A 22,768-nucleotide genomic window follows, 5' to 3' on the forward strand; every position below is an offset into this window, starting at 1 on the left:
TACTCAGTCTGGAACTGCCACAGGTCTCTCCTTAATGGGGGAAGTGCACCTCAGACTGGGAGCACCAGTTTCTCTACAGGGAAGGAAGCTCAAGCAACAGCATTTGCAAGGTTACCCCTCATTCCTGCCACTGAGGCATCATGGAACAATTGATACCAATTGCTCCTTTCAACCATGGCAGTCTATGGGTAAGGTTTGAACTTTGCTCTCTAATGAAGAAGCACAGTATTCATGATTGATTTTGAGATTCTTGTTTGATTGCTTCAAATCCAAGTATGACTCACTTCTCTTGTTAGAGATTAGTGTCATTGATGAATGTGATAGAAATTAAGTCCAAACTGCTGGTTTTGCAGTTTTAGGTTAAGAACCAATGAATGTTTGTTTTGGAAAAATTACAATCTTCTGAGAACCAGTAGTCTAGACAGATTGGCATTGAGTAATAATACAGTTATGTTGAAATGTTTTATTCAAATCATTTAATGGTTGTGTTGAGTAGTGTAAAATTTTAGGGAATATTAAAATAATAATGCAATAATAAGTCAATTATATGGCATGGTTGGGGGAATGGTAAAATAGTTTGGCTAGTAGACACATCTTACATGCATGGGTTATCAGTTCCCAAATAATTAGGATTGGGGGGGGGGGGTAAATAATTACTGTTCAGTGAAATTCATTTATCCTATATTGAACATTAATCAGAAGACATTTAGGATTTTGCTAAAGCAAAATGCAGTTAAAAAAAGAGTTCTGGTTTATAAGACATATAAACCTGGTTTTATTGTAGAAGTCTCAGATATTTTAGAACTTGGGAGATATCATTGAGATATTAATACATTTTACTTAATAGTGTATTTTATTAAATTAGATAGTCATAGTAATGATTTCAGATCTTTCATAGATAACCAAATAGGAAAAATATTTTTTAAATTATGGATAATATAGAAATAACATTTATAATTTGTAGTGCTAATAATACCAAGTTTGGTTGATATGGCATTGTAGGTCATAACAAGATAAGGCAGAACATTTAAATAATTAGGATGCTAGAATATTTGGTCCCTATCTTTGGGGTGCACCTTTTTAATTGTGTACAAACGAAATTTTGATGTTAGAAATACTGTGAAACCTCAGTTCTCAAACTTAATTTGTTCCCGAAGGCAGTTTGAGAAGTGATTTGTTCAAACACCCTGAATCATTTTTTCCCCATTAGAAGTAATGTAAATGGAATTAATCCATTCCAGACCCCTAAATGATTCCGTTTTAACCTTTCTTATATACAGTACATGTCTAATGTACTGTTTAATCTACAAACAAACACTTCTTAAATTTATCAAACCACTCCCTACTAGCCTTAAATGAATCACTTTCAGCACTCATTCCTGGGGTGTCTTTCAGGAGGTCAGCATGCAGCATCTTCGCTTTTTCACAGATCATTGCCTCTAAATGCTATCACTGGCTAACTGCTTTTTGTTTATCTAAATCAACAGTTTTTCTACCTCTTCAATTGCCTGTGATCATTGTTTTGTGGGCACTTTCATACCCTCAGCAACATTAGCACTCTTCATGGCCTCTTTATGTTCTAAAATTGTGCTAATTGTCCATTTAGCCAGCAACAAAAGCAGAAAAACAAAAACAAAAAAAAACGCAAAAATATTCACAGCACAATATCCTGAGATGCTAACAGTTTGAAGTTTAGTGGTAAACTGACTCCTATTCTGGAATTCCCTCCTTTGTGGCCTGAAAGACACTTTTTAATCAGCAAGAAAAGGTTTTGTTCCACAAATGAGACTTTTTTTTCCATCAACAACTTGGTCGAGAACTGAATTGTTGGAGATGGGAGACATTCAAGAACAGAGTTTTGACTGTAATACATATCTGTGATTAAAAAAACAACAACTAGGAAATAAATGTTTGAGTCTTGGCTCTGCTGTTAACTAGTTGTATCACCTTGGACAAATTGCTTTAATCTTTCAATGCTTGGTTTGTTCCTCTGTAAATATTGAGCATAGGGTAGTTGTAAGGATTAAATAAACTAATATAGGTAAAATGCTTTGAACCTTGCCTGACATGTGATAAGCACACAATAAATGTTAGCTCTCTTGTTGTTTTAATAAAGGTGTACATTTCCATACAATGTTATATAACATTGAATTTTTTTGTGTGTGTTTGTTGTTTAAGCTCTGGTAGTTTAGAAAATACTCTCAGCATCATCTTCATTTACATTTTCTAAATTACTAGTAAAGCTGACATTTCATATTATTTGTTGTATTTCTGTGTGTTTTGTGTGTGTGAATGACAGAGAGAGAGAGAGAGAGAGAGAGAGAGAGAGAGAGAGAGAGAGGAAGAGAGAAAATTCTCTGTCTTTTGCTCAGTTTTTTCATATGGTGCTTATGCTTTTGTCATTGATATAAGAAGTATTTTTCCCAATTTGTTTGCTTTTTTACTTTAATAAGAGTTTTACCGATATTAAAATATTTTAATTTTAATTTATTTTTTCTTTTTATTGACTTTATTAGGGTAACATTTCAGGTGTACAATTCTGTAATATACTACCTGTATATTGTATTGTGTTCACCACCTCAAGTCAAGTCTCCTTCCATCACTATTTATCCCCTCTATACCCCCTTCCTTCTTCTACCCCCCTCCCTTTCCCTCTGGTAATCACCATATTGTTTTCTGTGTCTATGAAGTTTCTGTTTGCTTAATCCCTTCACCTTTTTTCAGCCCCCGACACCCCTTCCCCTCTGACAGCTGTCAGTGTGTTCTGTATGTATGAGTCTGTTTCTATTTTATTTGTTAGTTTATTTTGTTCATTAGATTCCGCATATGAGTGAAATCACATGGTACTTGTTTATCTCTGACTGGCTTATGGAACTGTCTTATGACCCAGCGATTCCACTTCTGGGAATATATCCAAAGAAATCAGAAACACTAATTAAAAAGAGTATGTGCACCCCTATGATCATTGCTGCATTATTTACAATAGCCAAGATTTGGAAGAATCCCAAGTGTCCATCAGTAGATGAGTGGATAAAAAAGCAGTGGTACATTTACACAATGGAATACTATACGGCCTTAAAAAAGAAGGAGATGTTACCCTTTGCAACAGCATGGATGGACCTGGAGAACATTATGCTAAGTGAAATAAGCCAGAGAAATATTGTTTTAATTAAGCTATTTATTTTGACATAATTGTAGATATTCATGCAATTATAAGAAGTAATAGAGACCCCACAGACCCTTTGCCCATTTTCTATTAGTGGTAACATCTTACATAACTATAGCGCAATATCTCACCCAGGATGTTGATATTGATAGTAAAGATACAGAATAGTTCTGTCACCACAAGGAGTCCCCATTTTGCCCTTTCATAGCAATACCTACTTCTTTTTGTCCCCACCCCCATTTAACCCTAGCAAACATTAATCTGTTTTCCATTACTATAATTTTGTCATTTTAAAAATGCTGTATAAATGGAATCATACAGTATGTAATCTTTTGGAAATGGTGCTTTTTGTTTCATTCAGCATAATTTAGAGATCCATCCAGATTGTTGTGTTTATCAATTGTTAGTTTTATTGCTGCATAGTATTATTCCATGGTATGCGTGTACACAGTTTGTGTTAACAATTTTCCCATGGCTGGATATCGTTTCTACTTTTTGGCTGTTATGAATAAAACTGCTGCAAACATTTGTGTACAATTTTTTCGGTGAATGTAAGTCTTTATTTCTCTGGGATAAATGCTCAGGAGTGCAATTGCTGGGTCATATGCTAATTGGGTATTCAATCTTGTAAGAAACTGCCAAGCTGTTTTCCAGAGTAGTTGTACCATTTTACATACCCATCAGAAAGTATGTGTGATCCAATTTCTCTATCCTTGCTATCATTTGGTATTAGAACTATTTTTTCATTTTAGCCATTCTTGCAAATAGTGATAGCATATTGTGGTTTTTATTTGTATTCCCTTAAGTTCTGATGATACTGAACTTTTTTTTCCCCCTGTGCTTATTCATCATCTGTATATCCTGTCAATGTCTTTTATAGTCAGAAAACAAAAAACAAACAAAAAAAAACACCCAAATATAGCGATGTATTATCTGGGCCTTTTTTACACAGTGATTTGGGAAATGTTTTTACAAGAGACAGAAATGTTGTTCAACTAGATTTTTTCCCTGTTGTTAGATTTACACCTAAGTATTTCTCTTTTTTAAAAAAAGTGATTGTAAATGGTACTGTATTTATAATTTCAGTGTTCACTTGTTAATTGCTAGCATGTAGAAATACAATTGATTTTGTATGTTTATTTTGTATCCTGTGACTTTGTTGAACTCACTTATTCTAGGAGTATTTTTGGAGATTTCTTAGGACTTTCTACATAGACAGTTGTCACCTGCAAACAGGGACAGTTTTCTTTATCATCTAGATGTCTTCCCCGCCCCCCCCCCCAGTACTATGTTGGATAAGAGTGATGAAAGCAAGCATCATTGTTTTTTCCTAATCTTAAGGAGAAACATCTAGTTTCTTACCATTAAATATGGTGTTAGCTGTAGTTTCTTATAGATGCTCTTCATTAAGTTGAGCATGTTTGCCTCTATTCCTAATTTTCTGAGATTTTTTTCCCCCATGACTGGATGTTGAATTTTGTAAAATGTTTTCTTTTCATTGGTTGATATGATCATGTGGATCACAACAACTGATTTCCAAATATTATACTTACCTTACATCCCTGGAATAAATTTTAGTTAGTCATAGTATGTAATCCTTTTATAAAGTGCTGAATTATTTTTGCTTATATTTTGTTAAGGATACTTGCATTCATATTTAAGAAGGAAAATGTTCTGAAGTTTTCTTTTTTTATATCATCTTTGTCTGGTTTGGGTTAGGATATAATACTGGCTTCATAAAATAAGTTTGTAAGTGTTTGTCCTCTTTTATTTTTTGAAAGAAATTCTTTAAACATTTGGTAGAATTCTCCAGTGAAAGCATCTGGACTGAGAGTTTTGTTTTTTAGGAGTATTTATTTCATCCACCTTGTGACTTTTGAAGTTTTGCTGTTGTACAATGAACTTCTAATTAGTACAGATATTACAGAGAACCCTGCATCCCCTCCTGGGTCTCATGGGCCGAGAATAGATCTTTTCATAGTTATAGGGCTAGTCAAATTATGTATGTCATGTTAATGAGTTGTGGTAGCTTGTGTTTTTTGAGGAGTTTGTCAATTTCTTCTAAATTATTAAACTGTGGGCATAGTATTCTTTTTATGTCTGCTTGATGTGTTATGATATCCTATTTCATTCCTGTCACTGGTAATTTGTACTTTTCTCTTTTTTTCTTACTAGGGGTTTATTAATTTTATTGATTTTTTCCCAAGAATCACTCTTTGTCTCATTGATTTTTTTTCCTATTGTTTTTGTTTTCCATTTCATTGATTTCTGCTCTTTATTATTTTTATTCTTCTGCTTGTTTTGGGTGTATTTTGCTCTTTTACTAGGTTCTTCAGGTGAGAGCTTAGATTATTGATTGGACACTTGTTTTTAATTTTTATTAAGATATAATTGACACATAACATTATGTTAGTTTCAGGTGTAAAATGTAACAATTCATTATTTGTATATATTGTGAAATGATCACTACAATAAGTCTAACATTATCACCAGACATATTTACAATTTTTTTGTGTGATGATAACTTTTAAGATCTACTCTCTTAGCAACTTTCAAATATACAATACAGAATTGTTAACTATAGTCACCATGCTGTACATACATCTTCTCTTCTAATGTGTACATTTACTGCTATGAAATTTCCCTGCTAGCACTACTTTAACTGTATCCCACCAATTTTGATATGATATATTTTCATTTTCATTCAATTCAGTGTATTTTTTTAAATTTCCCTTGAGATTTCCTCTTTTATCCATGGGTTATTTAGATGTGTTTAGTTTACAAATGTTTAGAGATTTTCCTGTTACTTTCTGCTATTGATTTCTAGTTTTATTCCGTTGTAGTTGGAGACCATACTCTGTATTATTTTTATTCTTTTAAATTATTTGAGGGTTTCCTAGTTACTTCTGAGTAGTGGTGGGAGTTTCTGATCCTGATGTGGTTTTCACTGACACTATGAGGACAGGGTTCATTAACTGCTGGCAAGGATGAAAACCTGGCTACCTACCTGACCTTCTCTGATGTCACCCAGGGCTGAGTATTGGGATACCCCCTAAGAGCTTCACAAGGGTGGAAGTCTAGGCTCCTTGCTTGGGGTTTGCTGGTATAGGTGGAGAGTGGATCACAGTTTTTTCTGTGGTGTTTGGTTGTAGTGGAGTGGCTATTGTCTTAGTTTTCTTTCTTGCTAGCCTGCCCTTTTCCTTGTCTTTTGTCTACAGAGCAGGCTGTTTTTGTTTATTTGGGGGGGTTGTTTGTTTGTTTTGTCTATACCTATTGGTTTTTATGGGTTGTCAGCCTATTCAACTCCAAGCTTGGCAAATGGCAGGCAAAAACAGAACCTATGGAACTCACCACCATATTGTTCCTTGGGTCTCAAGTTCCCTCTATGGTTTGCCTTCTTCTTCTGGTTTGCCTTGCTATGTTTGTTTTATATGTAAGACCTAGGGGTTTTACTTGTATCTAGCAGGGGGAATAGGGGAAAAGTACATATACTCTATTTTCCTGGAAGTGGAAATTCTTAAGATTTTAATTTTTATATTGTCAAATTTCTTATTCTTCTGAGTTTCTCTCTGGACTTATCTGTATAGGCCTTTTCCATCTCAATATTCTTAAATTTTTTTGTTCTTTTATGGTTTATATTTTTAATAATCTTATTTTATTCTGAGTGATTCATGAATTAAACCATTGTATTTCATTAAATAGCCATCCACTCTTCCCTTGTTGATTTAAGATGCTGCCTTCCTTATACAACAAATTGTGCTGTATATAGTTAGTTGGCTGTGCTTCTGGACTGCCTATTTATCTATTTATCTCTCTTTCTTGTTCTACTATCACCATTTTAGTTATTATAACATGCCCCACTATCTTGTAGTTTAAGGCCACCTTTCCCCATTCTGTTAAAAAATTCTTGTGTGTTTTCTATGGCCAACAATTCATTAATATAGTTGACATGTTCTTATGTTCTTAAACATCAAGGAATTAAGTCTGATTTTGTTATCCTTATAGCACTAGATGGAGGAAATTATTATATTGAATCCCTTTTCTAGTCTAGTGGGTGTCAAATGGAGGTGATTTTGCTCCCTTTCCCAGGGGGTATTTGGCAGTGTCTGAAGACATTTTTGGTTTTCAATACTGGAGAGATGTTACTGGCATCTAGTGGGTAGAGCCCAGGTATACTGCTAAGTATCCTACAGTGCACATAAAGGAAAACTTTTTGTCCTCTACATACAACACTTATGACACCAAATGAGTGTCATATGATTTAGCTATGAATTGTGGGTTCTTCCCATACCACCCACGTCTTCAACTCTCTGAACACCAACTGGATGTCTGTGGTTCAGTTATGGTGATCACTACCTAGAGTTAGCACAGACCCCATAGGTTAAAATCTTAGTCCCCTAAGACTGTCCCCACTTCAGATACCAATTGCCTATGCTTCTGACCAACTGGCTATAAATCAGGGAGTTCCCATGACCCCCTCCTCAGGTTGGATAATTTGCAAGGACAGATCACAGAACTCTGGAAAACACTTTACTTACAATTATTATTGGTTTATTATAAATGATACTATTAGGAACAGCCAATAGAAGAGACACATAGGGCAATGTATGGGAGAACAGCCGAGATCTTCCATATACTTTACAGGTGCCTCACCCTCCTAGCACTTTCTTGTGTTTGCCAACCCAGAAGCTCTCCAAATCTCTTCATTTAGGATTTTGATGGAGGTTCCATTGCATAAGCATGACTGATTAAATCTTGACCCCTAATGATAGAATTTAACCTTCAGCTCCTCTTCCCCCCCTGCAGGTCATGGGGTGGGGCTAAAAGTTCTAACCCTCTAATCACTTGGTTGGTTCCTCAGGTACCAGGACCTCATCCTCAGGGGCTTTCTAAGGTTTACCTCATTAACATAAATCAGGTGTGGTTGAAAGAGGCTTGTTAAAAATAACTGAAGAGGCTGTGTTCATTTTTATTGTTCTTGGAGCTATTTCAGGAATTGAGGACAAAAATCAAATGTTATGACACAAAGATGCTCCTATAACTCTTTTTTTAAAAATTTATTTTATTGTTGAGAGTATTAAAGATGTCCCCCATCCCCCCCCCCCCCCCCCCCCCGCCCTTTGCCTCCCTCCACTAATCACTTGGGAAATTACAAGAGTTTTAGGATCTATGTCCAGGAAAGGGAACAAACACCAAATATATCTTTCTTATTATACCCCTGCATGGGATAGTCCTCCACAACAAAGAATTATTTGGCTCAAAATGTTAGTAGTGCCATGTTGAAAAACCCTGCTCTGGTCATATGATTAGAAAAATGAGACTGTCTTTTAAACACTTTCTTACTGAAGGGTAAGACTCCTTTAACTTAAAAGCAAATCATATTAAATGGTATTTGCTTCCTTGGTTACCTTTGTTATTTAAGGTAAGGCCTCTGAAATTATGCCAGTACATGAGACAAATTATCAAGATTTTAAAAATATGGTTATAAATCAAGTGCAAATTTAATTAACACCAGTGAAGAGGTTTCAGTAATATGGCCAGTTACAAAACAAATAATACAAAAATCAATAGCTTCCCCATGTTTATGCAACAGTAATTTGGAAATATAATGGAGAAAGATCCTATTAACAATTTCAACTGAAAGTATGTAGTACCTAGGAATGAACTTTAAAAATGTGCATGACCAATATGAAGATAACCTTAAAATTTTACTGAGGAATATATAAAGAAGACATGAATAGGTGAAGAGACCCACTGAATGCACTGAGTCAATAGTATATGAATTTCATTTATTTCCAATTTAATCTGCACATTTAATGTAATTCTTATAAAACCACACTGGGAATTTTTGGGGGAAGGAAAGGAGGGAGGGACTTGACAAAATTCTAAAGTTTAAATGGGGGAATAAATGCATGAGACTACTCATTTCTTGTTTTTTAAAGAAAGTAATGATGGAGTGCTTGTAGAAAATATATGAAAATGTATTATAAGTTTATTCTCTTCCTGTAAGTTTAAAATATCATATAATATAAAAATAAATGAATATTAGTGACACAATAATTGAAACTCTTATGGAACAGGGATAGAAAAAAAGTCAGTGAAAAATTTTAAAGTACAGAAACAAACCTGAGTTTATGAAGATAACATTTCAAATCTGTTTGGAGAGAGGATGGAGTGATGAATAAATGAATTGCAATAGCTGTCCATCCAGTTGACTTTGGGGCAAGGGGATTAATTTTTGCCAAAAAAGGTTAACCAAAAGAAATACTAGGAGAATTAAAGGTAGAAAATGAAACCATAAACATTTAAAAAGCATAGGTGAACATGAAAATGTAAATATCAGGTTGGGGAGAGGATCATTTATTTATACATAATTTTAAAATATATAATATAGTCATTAAAATGGTATAAAAATAAGACTATCAGTAGTATAAAAAGCCATACTGTCTCCCATCTACCCTGTACTATTACACCTCTCCCTCACCTTCACTATTCAGCTAACCACTGTAATTGTATGTATCCTTACAGAGTTTCTTCATGGATTTGCTAGCAAATAAAAATATATATTCTTAGCCTTCTACCTTTACTTTTTACATAAAAAATAGTATACTCTAACCACTACTCTATACCTTGTTTTCTTGCCTAATTGTCCTGGCTCTTACTACTTCATTTCAACAATATATTGGGTGCTCACTCCAGCCGCACATATACTAAAATTGGAACGATACAGAGAAGATTAGCATGGCCCCTGTGTAAGGATGACACTCAATGTGCAAATCATTCCATATTTAAAAAAAAATATATATATATATATATATATGTTGGAAACTCTTATTATTTCATGTCAACAATATGTTGGAAGTTTCTAGCCAGGACAGTTAGGCAAGAAAACAAAATAAATGGCAACCAGATTGAAAAGGAAGGAATAAAACTATTTCTATTCACAGACATGATCACAAATACAGAAAATTCTAAGGAATCCATAAAAACTCTATTAGAATAAACAAGTTCAGCACAGTTGCCAGATACAAGATCAATAACATATTAAAATACCATTCCATGCCCAGCCAGGCGTGGCTCAGCAGTTGAGTGTCGACCTAGGATCCAGGCAATCAGGGTTCGATTCCCGGTCAGGGCACATGCCCAGTTGTGGGCTTGATCAATGACTCTCTCATCATTGATGTTTCTATCTCTCTCACTCTCCCTCCTTTCCTCTCTCTGAAATCAATAAAGATATATTTAAAAAATACCATTCCATTTATAATTGCTCAAAAAGAATTAAATATCCATCAGTAGATGAATAGATAAAAAAAAAAAACTGTGGCACAGTTACACAATGGAATATTATGCAGTCATAAAAAAGAAGGATCTACTACCCTTTGAGACAGCATGGAGGGACCTGGAGATGATTATTCAAAGTGAAATAAGCCAGTCAGAGAAACACAAGTATCACATGATCTCACTTATATGTAGAATCTAATGAACACAATAAAATGATGAATAATGAACACAATAAAATGATGAATAAAATAGGACCAGAGGCATGGAAACATGGAACAGACTGGCAAATCTCAGAGGGAAAGGGGGAGGGAGGGGCTGGAAGAGATTAACCAAAGAACTTATATGCATAAATGCTTTGCCTATCGACACAGACAATAGGGTAGTGAAGGCCTGGGGCAGGGTGGGATCTAGGGGAGTGGGGGACAAGGGGAAAAAGTGGGAGGACATCTATAATACTCTCAACAATAAAGATAAAAAGTATGATGTTAGCCGTGCGTTTTTTGTAAATGCCCTTCATCATTTTGAGAATTTTCCTTCTCTTCCTAATTTGTTGAGTATTTTCATCATGAAAGGGTGTTTAATTTTCTCAAATGTATTTTTCTGCTTTCTTTGGAATGATCTGTGTGTTTTTAAATAACAGAATAATTGAGGTATCATTTACATATCTTAAAAAATCACCCCTTTAAAGTTTAAATGGGGGAATAATTCATTGTTTTTTAATATATTCACAGAGCATGAAATCATCACCACTATGTAATTCCAGAACATTTTCACCTCCCCAAAAAGAAACCCTGTATTCATTAGCAGTCACTCTTCATTATCCCCTATTCCCAGCTCCTTGCAACCACTAATATACTCTCTGTCTATGGGTTTGCCTCTTCTGAACATTTCATATAAGTGGAATCATACAAAATGTGACCTTTTGTGTCTGACTTCTTTCATTTAGCACAATACTTTCAAGATTCATCCATGGTATAGGATGTATGAGTACTTAAGTCTTCTAATCTCAGGAGGAGGTCTCTTTTCAACTTTCTCTTTCCCTGGTTATCTTTGGTAAACTATCTGGTCTACAACCTAAATTGTTGCTCTCATGAAGCTACTTGCCCACTCTTCCTTGCTTATCACCAAAATCTCCATTTTTTTCAAGCTAGACTCTTTTGGCTTAAAATTCCTCACACCCTGTTTTTAATAAGGTCAGTTCTTTTGGGGACAACTCCATTCTTATGGACTGAATGTATCCCTGGGCAAAATCATTGAATCAGTGCTTTGGGCATGGGGCAGTGACAGTTGCCTCTGGTCTTCTTGCTTATCTCTTCAGGCATGGAATCTCAGCTCTATAAGTGAGCTGGAGCAAGATAATCAGGATAAGGATGATGACACCCAAATATTCTCAGACTGCTGTGCCTGGTTCAGAGCCCCTGCCATTTGAGTGGGGGCTGACTTGAGGAAAGGAGTTCCTCAACTCTTGGCTGTATTCACAAGGAATTTCAGCCCTGTAACTGTGTTGGAGGTGATGAAAAATGCTGACTGCTTGCCCCTCCCAATGAAATACTGTATTCCTTGTTTGGGAGCTGGGGAAAAAGGGAGTCCAGTCTTCTTGGCTACTCCTTCTTGAAGTATAGCTTTAGGGGAGCAGGGAAGCAAGTGTTGCTCATCAAGGTGAGCGGGGGGATGGAGGGAAGAAGAAAGTGGGTTGTGGTTCATATGCCATAGACTCTCACAGGTATTACTGCATAAACTCTCACTGGTATTACTGAGTTTTAGTAGATTTTCTTGAATAAATGTTTCTTTATTTGCTGTATACCTTTAGGACAATTTTCAGAGATTTCAGATGTTTTTTAAAATATATTTTTTACAAGTTGTGGTTGTTTCACTGGGCAGTGGGTCCCCAGGAATTCTTATGTCGCAATTCTGGAAGTGGATCCCCCTCTTATATTTACTTTTTTAGTAAAGTAGAATTTCTTTGTTACAATGGTGCTAGAAGGCTGGCTATACTAAACATTACTGATGAACTATTTTTTAAATCAGGCTTTTACTCTGTCATATTTATTAAATTTTGGAGTAGCCAGTTTTCCTTGCTTTGTTTTTATTTCTGCATGTAAAAGAACCTTGTTATAATTGTGTTTTAAAAATTATTTTTTATGTATGGTCTAAGCTGTTGGTCTGGTTTCATTCTTTTGCATCTGGCTGTCCAGTTTTCCCAACACCACTTATTAAAGAGACTTTCCTTTCTCCATTGCATATTCATGGCTCTTTTGTCATAAATTAATTGCTTATTTATGTGTAGCAATTCTGTTCCATTGGTCTGTGTGTCTGTTTTTCTGCCAATACCATACTGGGGAGTGTGATACTTCTGGTTTTGTTCTTTTCGCTCAGGATTGCTTTGGCTATTTTTGGGTCTTTTGTGGCTCCATACAAATTTAAGAATTTTTGTTCTATTTCTGTGAAAAATGCCATTGGGATTTTGATAAGGATTGCACTGAATCTATAGATTGCTCTTGGTAATATGGACATTTTAACAATGTTAATTCTTCCAATCCATAAACATAATATCTTTTCATTTCTTTGTGTCTTCTTCAATTTCTTTCAACAGTGTCTTGCAGTTTTCAGTGTGATATATTTTTATGCTTTTTACTTTGATTTTTAGGTTTGACTCCAGCATCTACTGTTGCCACCACTACTAGTTCAAGCACCATGCTGTTTACATCAATATCAAATTTTTCTACTTCTGCTGCTACTTGGTTCTCATGTAAGTTGCTGGTTCCAAAGAAAATACTATTATTTTGCATCAGGCCACTTAACTCAATTTTCCACTATAAGCTATGGATCTCCTGTATCTCATAAATTATCATTATATTTGAACCCATCTATAACTGTTCATATCAACAGTAGCTTTGTTAAAAAAACAAATTATCATGGCTTTAGCTGTGAATTTTACATTAACATGATCATTACAACTTAAGGTGATAATTTTAGGCATATAATTCATTAATATCGTAATGTTTAGAAATAACTTCTTGAAGCTAATGTGAATAGGAAGAGTAGGAGTTTTGCCAAGTATGTCTAAAGGGAAGAAGCCTTATTATCCATGTGAGTAAAATAATGTAAGGAAATAAATGTTGGAGCTTTGCTATAGTGTATTCTATATAGACCAGGTTTATGGTCTTTACATTTTACCTATCAGAAGTGTTACATGACAAAAGGGCCAACTGTAGTTTTGGGTTTTAATCAACACTGTGATACCGTATGGCCTCTCCCCTTGAAGGGAACAGTTGGATTCTTTGAGCTGAGAAGTGGTACATTAATTATCTTGTAACCCCAACTTATTTGCTACACATCCTCCATTAGTAGAGTAATAAAAAAATGTTGAGAATATTGAATTTCATATATGTGTTAGGCAATTCTTTTTTACAGGTCTATAAGCTGACTGTACTTTTGAGGCATCTTCCCAGGGCCATGATGTTCATCATTAGTTTTTGTTATTGTAGTCCTAGCTATAATATGCTTGCCCCAAAGCCCTATTATAGCAAGATTGTCACCATTTCCAGCAATAAAACTTGCCAGGAATTGCTGATGCCTAGTCCAGCATGAAAAATAGAGGCCTACCATCTCCATCCTCTTGTGCAACTGGCATAGGTAAACATTAGTTAAAATTGCTGGTTACCATTTTAGTTGTATATTCTACCAAGTAGACTTCCAATTTTGAGACATGACTGAGATTCTGGAAAGCTTTTGATATATGTAAGCAATATCCTTCTCAACAACAATAGATTTTTTGACTATGACCATGTCTGAGGTTTGGAGTTAAAATTATTGAATGAATTCCATTTTCAATCAAAGACTTTTCCTCTTACCTTTAGCAGACTTTTTTTCCTTTCTATCTTTGGTGCCCTTGCCTACAAAATGAAATCTTGACCACTGTATTTTTGAAACTTAATTTTAATGAAGTATAACTACATATTATAAAATTAACTTATTTTAAGTGTACAGTTCAGTGTTTTTAATGTTTATCGAATTGTGTAATTCTCACTATAATCCAGTTTTAGAACATTTCAATCACCCCAATAAGATCACTCATCCCCAGACAACAACCAATCTATTTTCTGTCTCCATAGATTTGCCTTTTCTGGACATTTCATATAAATGTATTGACCATAGTTTTTTGAAGTTTAGCCAAAAGTTTCTAAAGGTTTCTTCAGATAAAACATACTATATAAATTTCTTACTTTTTTTAAATATTATGTCCTTCTCTGCAGTTCGCACCCCAACAATTTCGGCTGCAACGTTTGGTGGTATAACTTTCGGATTTGGATTAATATTTCCTGGAGCGGGTGGAGCAGAGTCTAGTAAGATTGAAGAATTTTTATTATTGATCATAGTGTTTAAATTGACCCAATATATTGTGATTGATAGAGTTTTTTTCTCTAAAAGTTAATTTTTGATCTGTGTTGAAAGTGACCCTCTCCTAAAGCTGATTAAAAGAGTTTCTTTAGACCTATCCTAAATTTGTTTCTGCCAGTTAGGAGCTAATCAGGTAGTAGGTTGAAGAAAACTGGTTACCCATTGCCTTATGTCTATGGTGAGCTGGGTGGTTAGGGGACAGTTGCTACTTAAATATACTATTTAAATCAGACTCCATTTTAAGGAAGTCTTGTTTGTTTTTAATTTAAAGTTTGCTTAGGGCTGAAATGAATCTTTCTTCAAACCTGGCATAAATGAAAAGTCAATCCCTTTTAACTTTAAAGTAATATTCCTAAACAAAGATGTACAAGGTCTTTATATATTCACACAGCCAACACTTAACTGAGTTTGTACTGTATACTATACTAACTGGTCAATCTATGAGAGTTGTGAAGGGTGTGTCTTGAGAACTTTATAAGTTACCATATTTGCAGAAAACATAACACATAATTTCCCCCATAAAATTCTGAACAAAGAACTGATTATTTCAATCATGTTGAGCCATCAAAATATGAATTGGCAGGCTTTTTGGTGACTCTTACATTACCCACCTCCTACCTATTTAAGTCTCAAATTTCTATCTGCAAACTGGTACCTTTGCTATTAGTTCATCCCTTATTGCTATTTCATTCAACTTACCATATGTGCTTACCTATCTCCCCATCGGATATGTCTCAACTCCACACCAACAACCCTGAGTTGTTTCTTCCCCCTACTCACCTTTTCTTCTGCCCAAGTGTATTTACTTGCTCAGATACTTCACCTCACAAATCAGCCTTGTAGAGCAGCTTTCAAGTGTCTGTGCCTGCAAATTTATAACCATTTGGGATGATTCTTCACCCTAGATACAATCAGCAAGTTTTAAGAGAACTTTGTTATCACTCTCATTATTTGCTTGAGTCTGAGAAGGTAATGATGTTCATTCTGAGCATGGAGTGAGATACACAGTTGTTGATTGGGGACAGGAAAGGAAAATTGGATAGTAGAATCTTTGAAAGGACATTTTTACTATTTTATATAATGATTTTAGGGCCACCGGAATGAGATTTATTTATATGTAAATCCAAGTTTGGTATGCAATTATTTTCTGTTATAGAACTGTGATTTCCTTTTACTACACAGATATGTAGAGCTGACTATATTTACTTTAGACCAAAGATGTAACTTGCAAAATCAGACTGTGATAGAACCTTAATTTTCAAATCCATTTCTTCTTTTTTTTTTTTTAATTTTATTTTTGTTAAAAATATTACAGATGTTCCCTTTTCTCCCCAATGACCTGTTCCACCCCGTCCCATCCCCCTCCCTAGTCACTCTCCCCACCATTGTCCATGTCCTCGGGTTGTGCATATATGCATATAAATTATTTGCTTACTCTCTCTCCCTCCACCCACCCACCCTTCTCCATCCTTCTGACATTTGTCAGTCTCATCTATGCTTCCATGTCATTGAGTCTATTCTGTTCATCAGTTTATTAAGTTCTTTAGATTCCATGTATAAGCGAGATCATGTGATGTTTGTCTTTCACTGCCTGGCTTATTTCACTTAGCATAATTTTCTCCAGGTCCATCCATACTGTCCCAAAGGGTACAAGATTCTTCTTTACAGCTGCGTAGTATTCCGTGGTGTAAATGTCCCACAGCCTTTTTATCCACTCATCTACTGATGGGCACTTGGGCTGTTTCCAGATCTTAGCTATTGTAAACTGTGCTGCTATGAACATAGGGGTGCATATATTCTTTCATATTAATGTTTCCGGATTCTTAGGATACATTCCTAGGAGTGGAATCACTGGGTCAAAAGGCAGCTCCATTTCTAATTTTTTGAGGAACCTCCATACTGTTTTGCATAGTGGTTGCACCAGTCTGCATTCCCACCAGCAGTGTACTAGGGTTCCCCTTTCTCCACACCCTCGCCAGCACATGTCGTTTGTTGATTTGTTGATGGAGCCATTCTGACAGGTGTTAAGTGATATCTCATTGTGGTTTTAATTTGCATCTCTCTGATGATTAGTGATGTTGAGCATTTTCTCATGTGTCTCTTGGCCATCCTTATGTCCTCTTTGGAGAAGTGTCTATTCAAGTCCTTTGCCCATTTCTCAATTGGGTTGTTTGTCTTCCTCTTGCTGAGTACTATGAGTTCTTTGTACACTTTGGAAATTAGCCCCTTATCAGATACATCCTTGGCAAATATGTTTTCCCATACCTTGGAGTTCTGTTGTATTTTGAGGCTGTTTCCTTTTGCTGTGCAGAAGCTTTTTAGTTTGATGTAGTCCCATATGTTTATTTTTTCTTTTGTTTCTCTTGCCCTAGGAGATTTATCAGTGAAAAGTTCACTACATGGGATGTCTGTGACTTTACTGCTTATGTTTTCTTCCAGGATTTTTATGGTTTCGTGACTTACATTTAAGTCTTTTATCCATTTTGAGTTTATTTTTGTGTATGGAGAAAGTTGGTGGTCTAGTTTCATTTTTTTGCATGTATCTGTCCAATTTTCCCAGCACCACTTATTGAAGAGACTGTCTTTACTCCATTGGATACTCTTGCCTCCTTTGTCAAATATTAACGGACCATAATGGCGTGGGTCTATTTCTGGGGTCTCTGTTCTGTTCCATTGATCTATATGCCTGTTGTTGTACCAATACCAGGACGTTTTGATTACAGTGGCTTTGTAATACAGTTTGAAGTCTGGTAATGTGATCCCTCCCACTCTGTTCTTTTTTCTCAAGATGGCTGCAGCTATTCGGGGTCTTTTTTGGTTCCATATAAATTTTTGAAATGTTTGTTCTAGGTCTGTGAAATATGCTGTAGGTATTTTAATAGGAATTGCATTAAATTTATAAATTGCTTTTGGTATTAATTCAAATATTATTTAAATATTATCTCTTATGTCAGAGCTAATTTATACTTTTTAGAAATAGCATTAAAAACAAATATAAATACTGTATAAAAAGGTTTAAATAATTATACCATTTTTTATGACTCAAGATTCTTTTATGTTTAGGCTGACAGGTATTAATTTCCTAAAGGTATCACTGAACATTTCTGGAAGGTGTTTTGTTTGCCCATATAGCTTTTTCTTTAATAGTAGGAATGGTAATTACTTTTTTTCATAAAAACCATATACACATGCATATAGACATATAGACATATATGTAGAGAGAAGAGTTTGGTTTTTATCTTTCCAGTCTGTTTTCCAAACACATACAAACATACATTCAATGTATTTGTTTTACAAAAATGGAATACATACACACATGATCTTAGAATTTGCTCTTTTCTCTTTGGACATCTGTCCATGTCAACAAGTGCAGATTACATTGTTTTCCCAAAGAAAATTTCCCAATTTTCATATTTTATATTTTAAAAATAAAAACATTTAAATAAAAAATATAGAGAGACCAATATATTTTTTATTTTAAATGTTTTTATTTTTCTATTTTAATTGACATACAATATTATATTAGTTTCAGGTTACCACATAGTGATTAGACATTTATATAACTTACAAAGTGATCACCCCAATAAATCTAGATTTTTTAAAAAATTTTTTCTTTGGGTGAAGATAAGCTCCTTTATAAGGACTCTTTTTTTTATTATTTAAAATTTTTAAATTTAAACGTAGTTGGTATACAATATTATAATAGTTTCAGGTGTAAGACTCATTTTACCTTAATTTGAAGACTCATTCTTCTGTTTGAATGTGGTAGTTACCCAGTGTTTGGATAAATTAATCAATAAAAGGAGGGTCTCTTTAACAGTGTCATTAATTTAAAGCATTTCTGGGGAAGGATTTCTTTTATATAAGATTATTATTCTCATATGAAGAACACGATGACATATGGCTATAAAGAATGCCACACAGGATCCCATCTGTAGTCTCTCCAGTGTTTTTGATGGATAGTGATCATGGTCTTCCCCTGTAGCACTCATTCCATCCTCCCAAAGGCTAACATGAAGAATGGGGAGAATTATTGTAAGGATCCTTGCGGCCAAAATGGAATCTTGTGGAAACCTAATACAGTTATTATTGTGACACTGAACTCCAAGTTGTTCTAAAGGTAGCTTTAGGGACATCCTGAATCTAATATTGCATGAACATAATTCAATTATTGTCCTTTGTCTACTTTTTTATAACTTGCCATTGGCTTCCTTACCTCTTTTTCTGCCTTACTGTTTTAGCTTATTCTTAATTTTGACTTGCTCATGGCCCCTTAATTCTACTTCATGTTCTTCCTCTGCCAGTCCTTTCAACTCCCTCTGTCTATAGGTCTGATTCTTTCCACACTTTTGGAAATATTTCCAAATTTCTGCTAAAGTCTGATTCTTTCTATGCTGTATTTCTAGAAATACTTCCATACTGCTACCTACAGTCTGATTGTTTCTATAGTTCTGAATTTTTGAACATAAGATTCTGACCCATCTTATTACTGTTTAGCTATACCAGACCTTCTCATAGGCTGCCAGTAGCATATATAGGATGGCTTCCTGTACTTTATCAACTGTCCCAATCAACTGTGAACCAGGATCAAAGGACAGAGTTGTTGGAATAAAACATGAACCCGATCCCTCAGCAGGAATGGAGTAGGCCAGTTTCCCTTAGAATAATCAAAGCATGTTGGCAAGCACCATGATGTATGTATTTATCTAGTATATCTGTTAACCTGAAAATATTGTTAATGTGGAAATCAAGGCTAATGTTATATTTTATAATATTTTTGTTATAGAATCAGCATTTATCAACTTTAACAACATTTGAGAAATACAGAGAACCAAAAAGAAGAAAAGAAAACATTTCCAGTCTTCCCAGCCATAGTGTCCAGAGCATTGTTCTTTAAGTACTTAGTGTTTTGGAAAAAGCAAAAGTGCTATAGGAGTTCAGGAAACCAAGAGATAATGATTATTAGAGAAAAAGTAGTCAATACACAGTGGGAAGGAGAAATTTGAGTTAGGCCATGATGTATACTGACGATTTCATCTACAGAGGGCAGGGCATTCTAGTAAAGATGCAATAGAAGAAGACACATAGGAGAGAGGTCTGTGCTATAGATAAAACTGTGAGAAGCTTTTATCTATTAAACTGGCAAAGATGTATGCCTCATATAGGTTATGATGTAAAAAAACAGGTACCCTTTCCTATTGATAGGAATGTAAATTGGCGAATCTTTTTTATAGGGTAATTTGGCAAGTTATATTAAAATTTAGAGCATGCTGATCATTTGATTCAGCAATTTCATTTCTAGAAATTAATTACACAGATGTATTCATGTAAGTATGCAAAGATGGATGTACAGAGAGTTTGTGTACGATTGCAATTACTCTTTCTTTGAAAGTTTAGTAGAACTTACTAGTGAGGTTATCTGGGTATGGAGTTTTCTTATGGAAAGAGTTTTGAGGAGTGATTCAATTTCTTTAATGGTCATAGGTTGTAAATTTTATTTTTCTATGAATTTATCCAGGAGTTTTAGTTTTCAGCAGGAAGGTTAATCCAGATACCTGGCCTGCCATATATCACTTCGTATTACAACATTGAGTTCAAGTCCATATAACTTTGAGTTTAATTTGCATTTTTAAAAATTCTTCTATAGTTTTTGTCTTGAATCATCAAGGACTAAATAAAAGTTTCTCATTTCTTACTAACATCATACATTTTATTTTCCAGCTACACCATCAACGACTACTACCACCACCACCACCACAACCACCACAACCACTAGTGAATTTACCTTCAGTGGAAAACCACTGATATCAACTGGGATTAATTACACTATTCCAGTCAGTTTTGCTTCTACACCTTTAACTTCAACTGTTAAGTAAGCCTATTTATTTGAAAATTTGTGTTTCATTTTATTTATCATGTGTAGGCATAATTTGCTTATATAACTTTAGAATAGTGTTTGAAAATTAGGTAAATGACTCAAGAGTTGAAGGAGCTGTTAGAGAAAGAATTTCTGTAGTTTAGGAAGTTGAACAACTAACAGGATACTTTTGTCCTCTGAATACCATTCTAATAAAATTATTAATATTACTAATAATAGCTAACATTTATTGTATAATTATTATGTGTGTAACAGTTTGACAATGCTTTACAAATATCATATCTTTTAATCCTCACAGTAACCCTATGAGATAAGCACTATTTTTTTCCATTTTATAAATGAGAAAACTGGAGCACATAGAGATTTTATAATTTGCTCCTGGTCACACATTTGGTTGAGCCAGGATTAAAATTCAGGCAGTTGAACTCCTAGCCTGTATTCTTATCTATGTCATGCTCCTCTCTAATTGTCCTTGTTTTTCATTAACTTTTTATTTTGAGATAATTGTAGATTCATATGTACTTCTAAGAAATAATACCAAAAATTATGTATCTTTGTACCCAGGTTCCCCCAATAATAACTCTAGTACAATATACATGCAGGATATTGACATTGATACAGTCAAGATACAGAACAGTTCTGTCACCACAAGGATCCCTCATGTTACCCCTTTATAGCCACACTCACAACCTCCTTTCCCTGACCCTGGGCAACAATTAATCTGCTCTCCATTTCTATAACATTGACATTTTTAGAAATGTTATTCAAATGAAATCAAACAATATATGATTTTAGGATATTAGTTTTTGTTTTTTTTCAGTGGGCATAATTATTTGAGATAAAGTTGTCATGTGCATCAATAGTTTGTTCTTTTTTATTTCTCAGTAGTATTCCATGGCATTGTGGATCTACCATAGTTTGTATAACTGTTCACATATTGATGGACATCTAGGTTGTTTCCAGTTTGGGGCTATTATGAATAAAACTTTAATGAACATTGTGTACAGTTTTTTTGTAAACCTAGTCTCACTTCTCTGGGATTAATGCCCAGGAGTATAGTTGCTGGGTGGGATGGGAGGTACATGTTTATATTTTTAAGAAACTGCCAAGTTCTTTTTCAGAATGGCTGTGCCATATTACATGCCCAACAGCAATGTGTGAGGGATTCAGTTTGCCCCCATTCTTGCCAAGATTTGTTGTTGTCACTATTTTTATTTTATTTTAGCCCTTCTAATAGATATAAAGATATCTCATTGTGGTTTTAATTTCTATTTTCCTTCTGATTAATGAAGAACATTTTCATGTGTTTATATTCCATCAGCATATCTTCTTTGGTGAAGTGTCTGTTCATGTATTTTGTCCTTTTTCTACTTGAATTTGTGTTTTTTACTAAGTTTTGTATATTCTTGATACCAGTTCTTTATCAGACATGTGGTTTATAAATATTTTTTCTAACACTGGAACTTGTCTTTTTATATTTTCAACATGGTATTTTGTCAAACAAAAACTTTAAATTGATGAGGGCTAATTTACCAATTTTTCCTTTAATGGATTATTCTTTTAGTATGAAATATAAGAGCTCTTTGTCTAACTCTAGTTATAGTTTTACATTATATATTTAAGCTCATGATCCATTTTGAGTTCATTTTGGTATAAGATGTGAGTTTTATTGAGGTTCATTTTTTTTTCCATCTAGGTATATTCAATTTTTCCATCATCATTTGTTCAAAGGCTATCTTCCTTCATTGAATTGCTTTTGCACCTTTCTCAAAAATCAGCTGGATATATTTGTGTTAAAAGTTTTTTCTGCCTAAATTGATATGATCATTTAGGGTTTTTCTTTGCTTAATAGTACGGCGAATTACATTGATTGTTTTTCAAATGTCGAACCAGCCTTACATATGTGGTATAAATACCACTTGGTATATAATTTTTTTATACATTTTTGGATTTGGTTTCTAGTGTTTTGTTTGAGGACTGTTGTATCTAAGTTCATGAGAAATATTTGTCTGTAGTTTTGTTTTCTATCTTTTTTATTCTTT

General features: G+C 34.4%; 1 protein-coding gene across 1 annotated transcript in view; it reads left to right on the forward strand.

Moving 5' to 3' along the window:
- NUP62CL (nucleoporin 62 C-terminal like) overlaps positions 1 to 22,768 on the forward strand; it is a 75,912-nt gene that overhangs the window by 11,860 nt on the left and 41,284 nt on the right. Inside the window, exons 2-4 of the mRNA XM_081126044.1 lie at positions 13,095 to 13,196; positions 14,704 to 14,793; positions 20,570 to 20,720. Coding sequence (XP_080982170.1) covers positions 13,142 to 13,196; positions 14,704 to 14,793; positions 20,570 to 20,720 — 296 coding nt within the window. The 5' untranslated portion in view covers positions 13,095 to 13,141. The remainder of the gene's footprint in view (positions 1 to 13,094; positions 13,197 to 14,703; positions 14,794 to 20,569; positions 20,721 to 22,768) is intronic.

Source organism: Miniopterus schreibersii (genome assembly GCF_964146895.1).
Source record: "Miniopterus schreibersii genome assembly, chromosome: X".
Taxonomy (NCBI): Eukaryota; Metazoa; Chordata; class Mammalia; order Chiroptera; family Miniopteridae; genus Miniopterus; species Miniopterus schreibersii.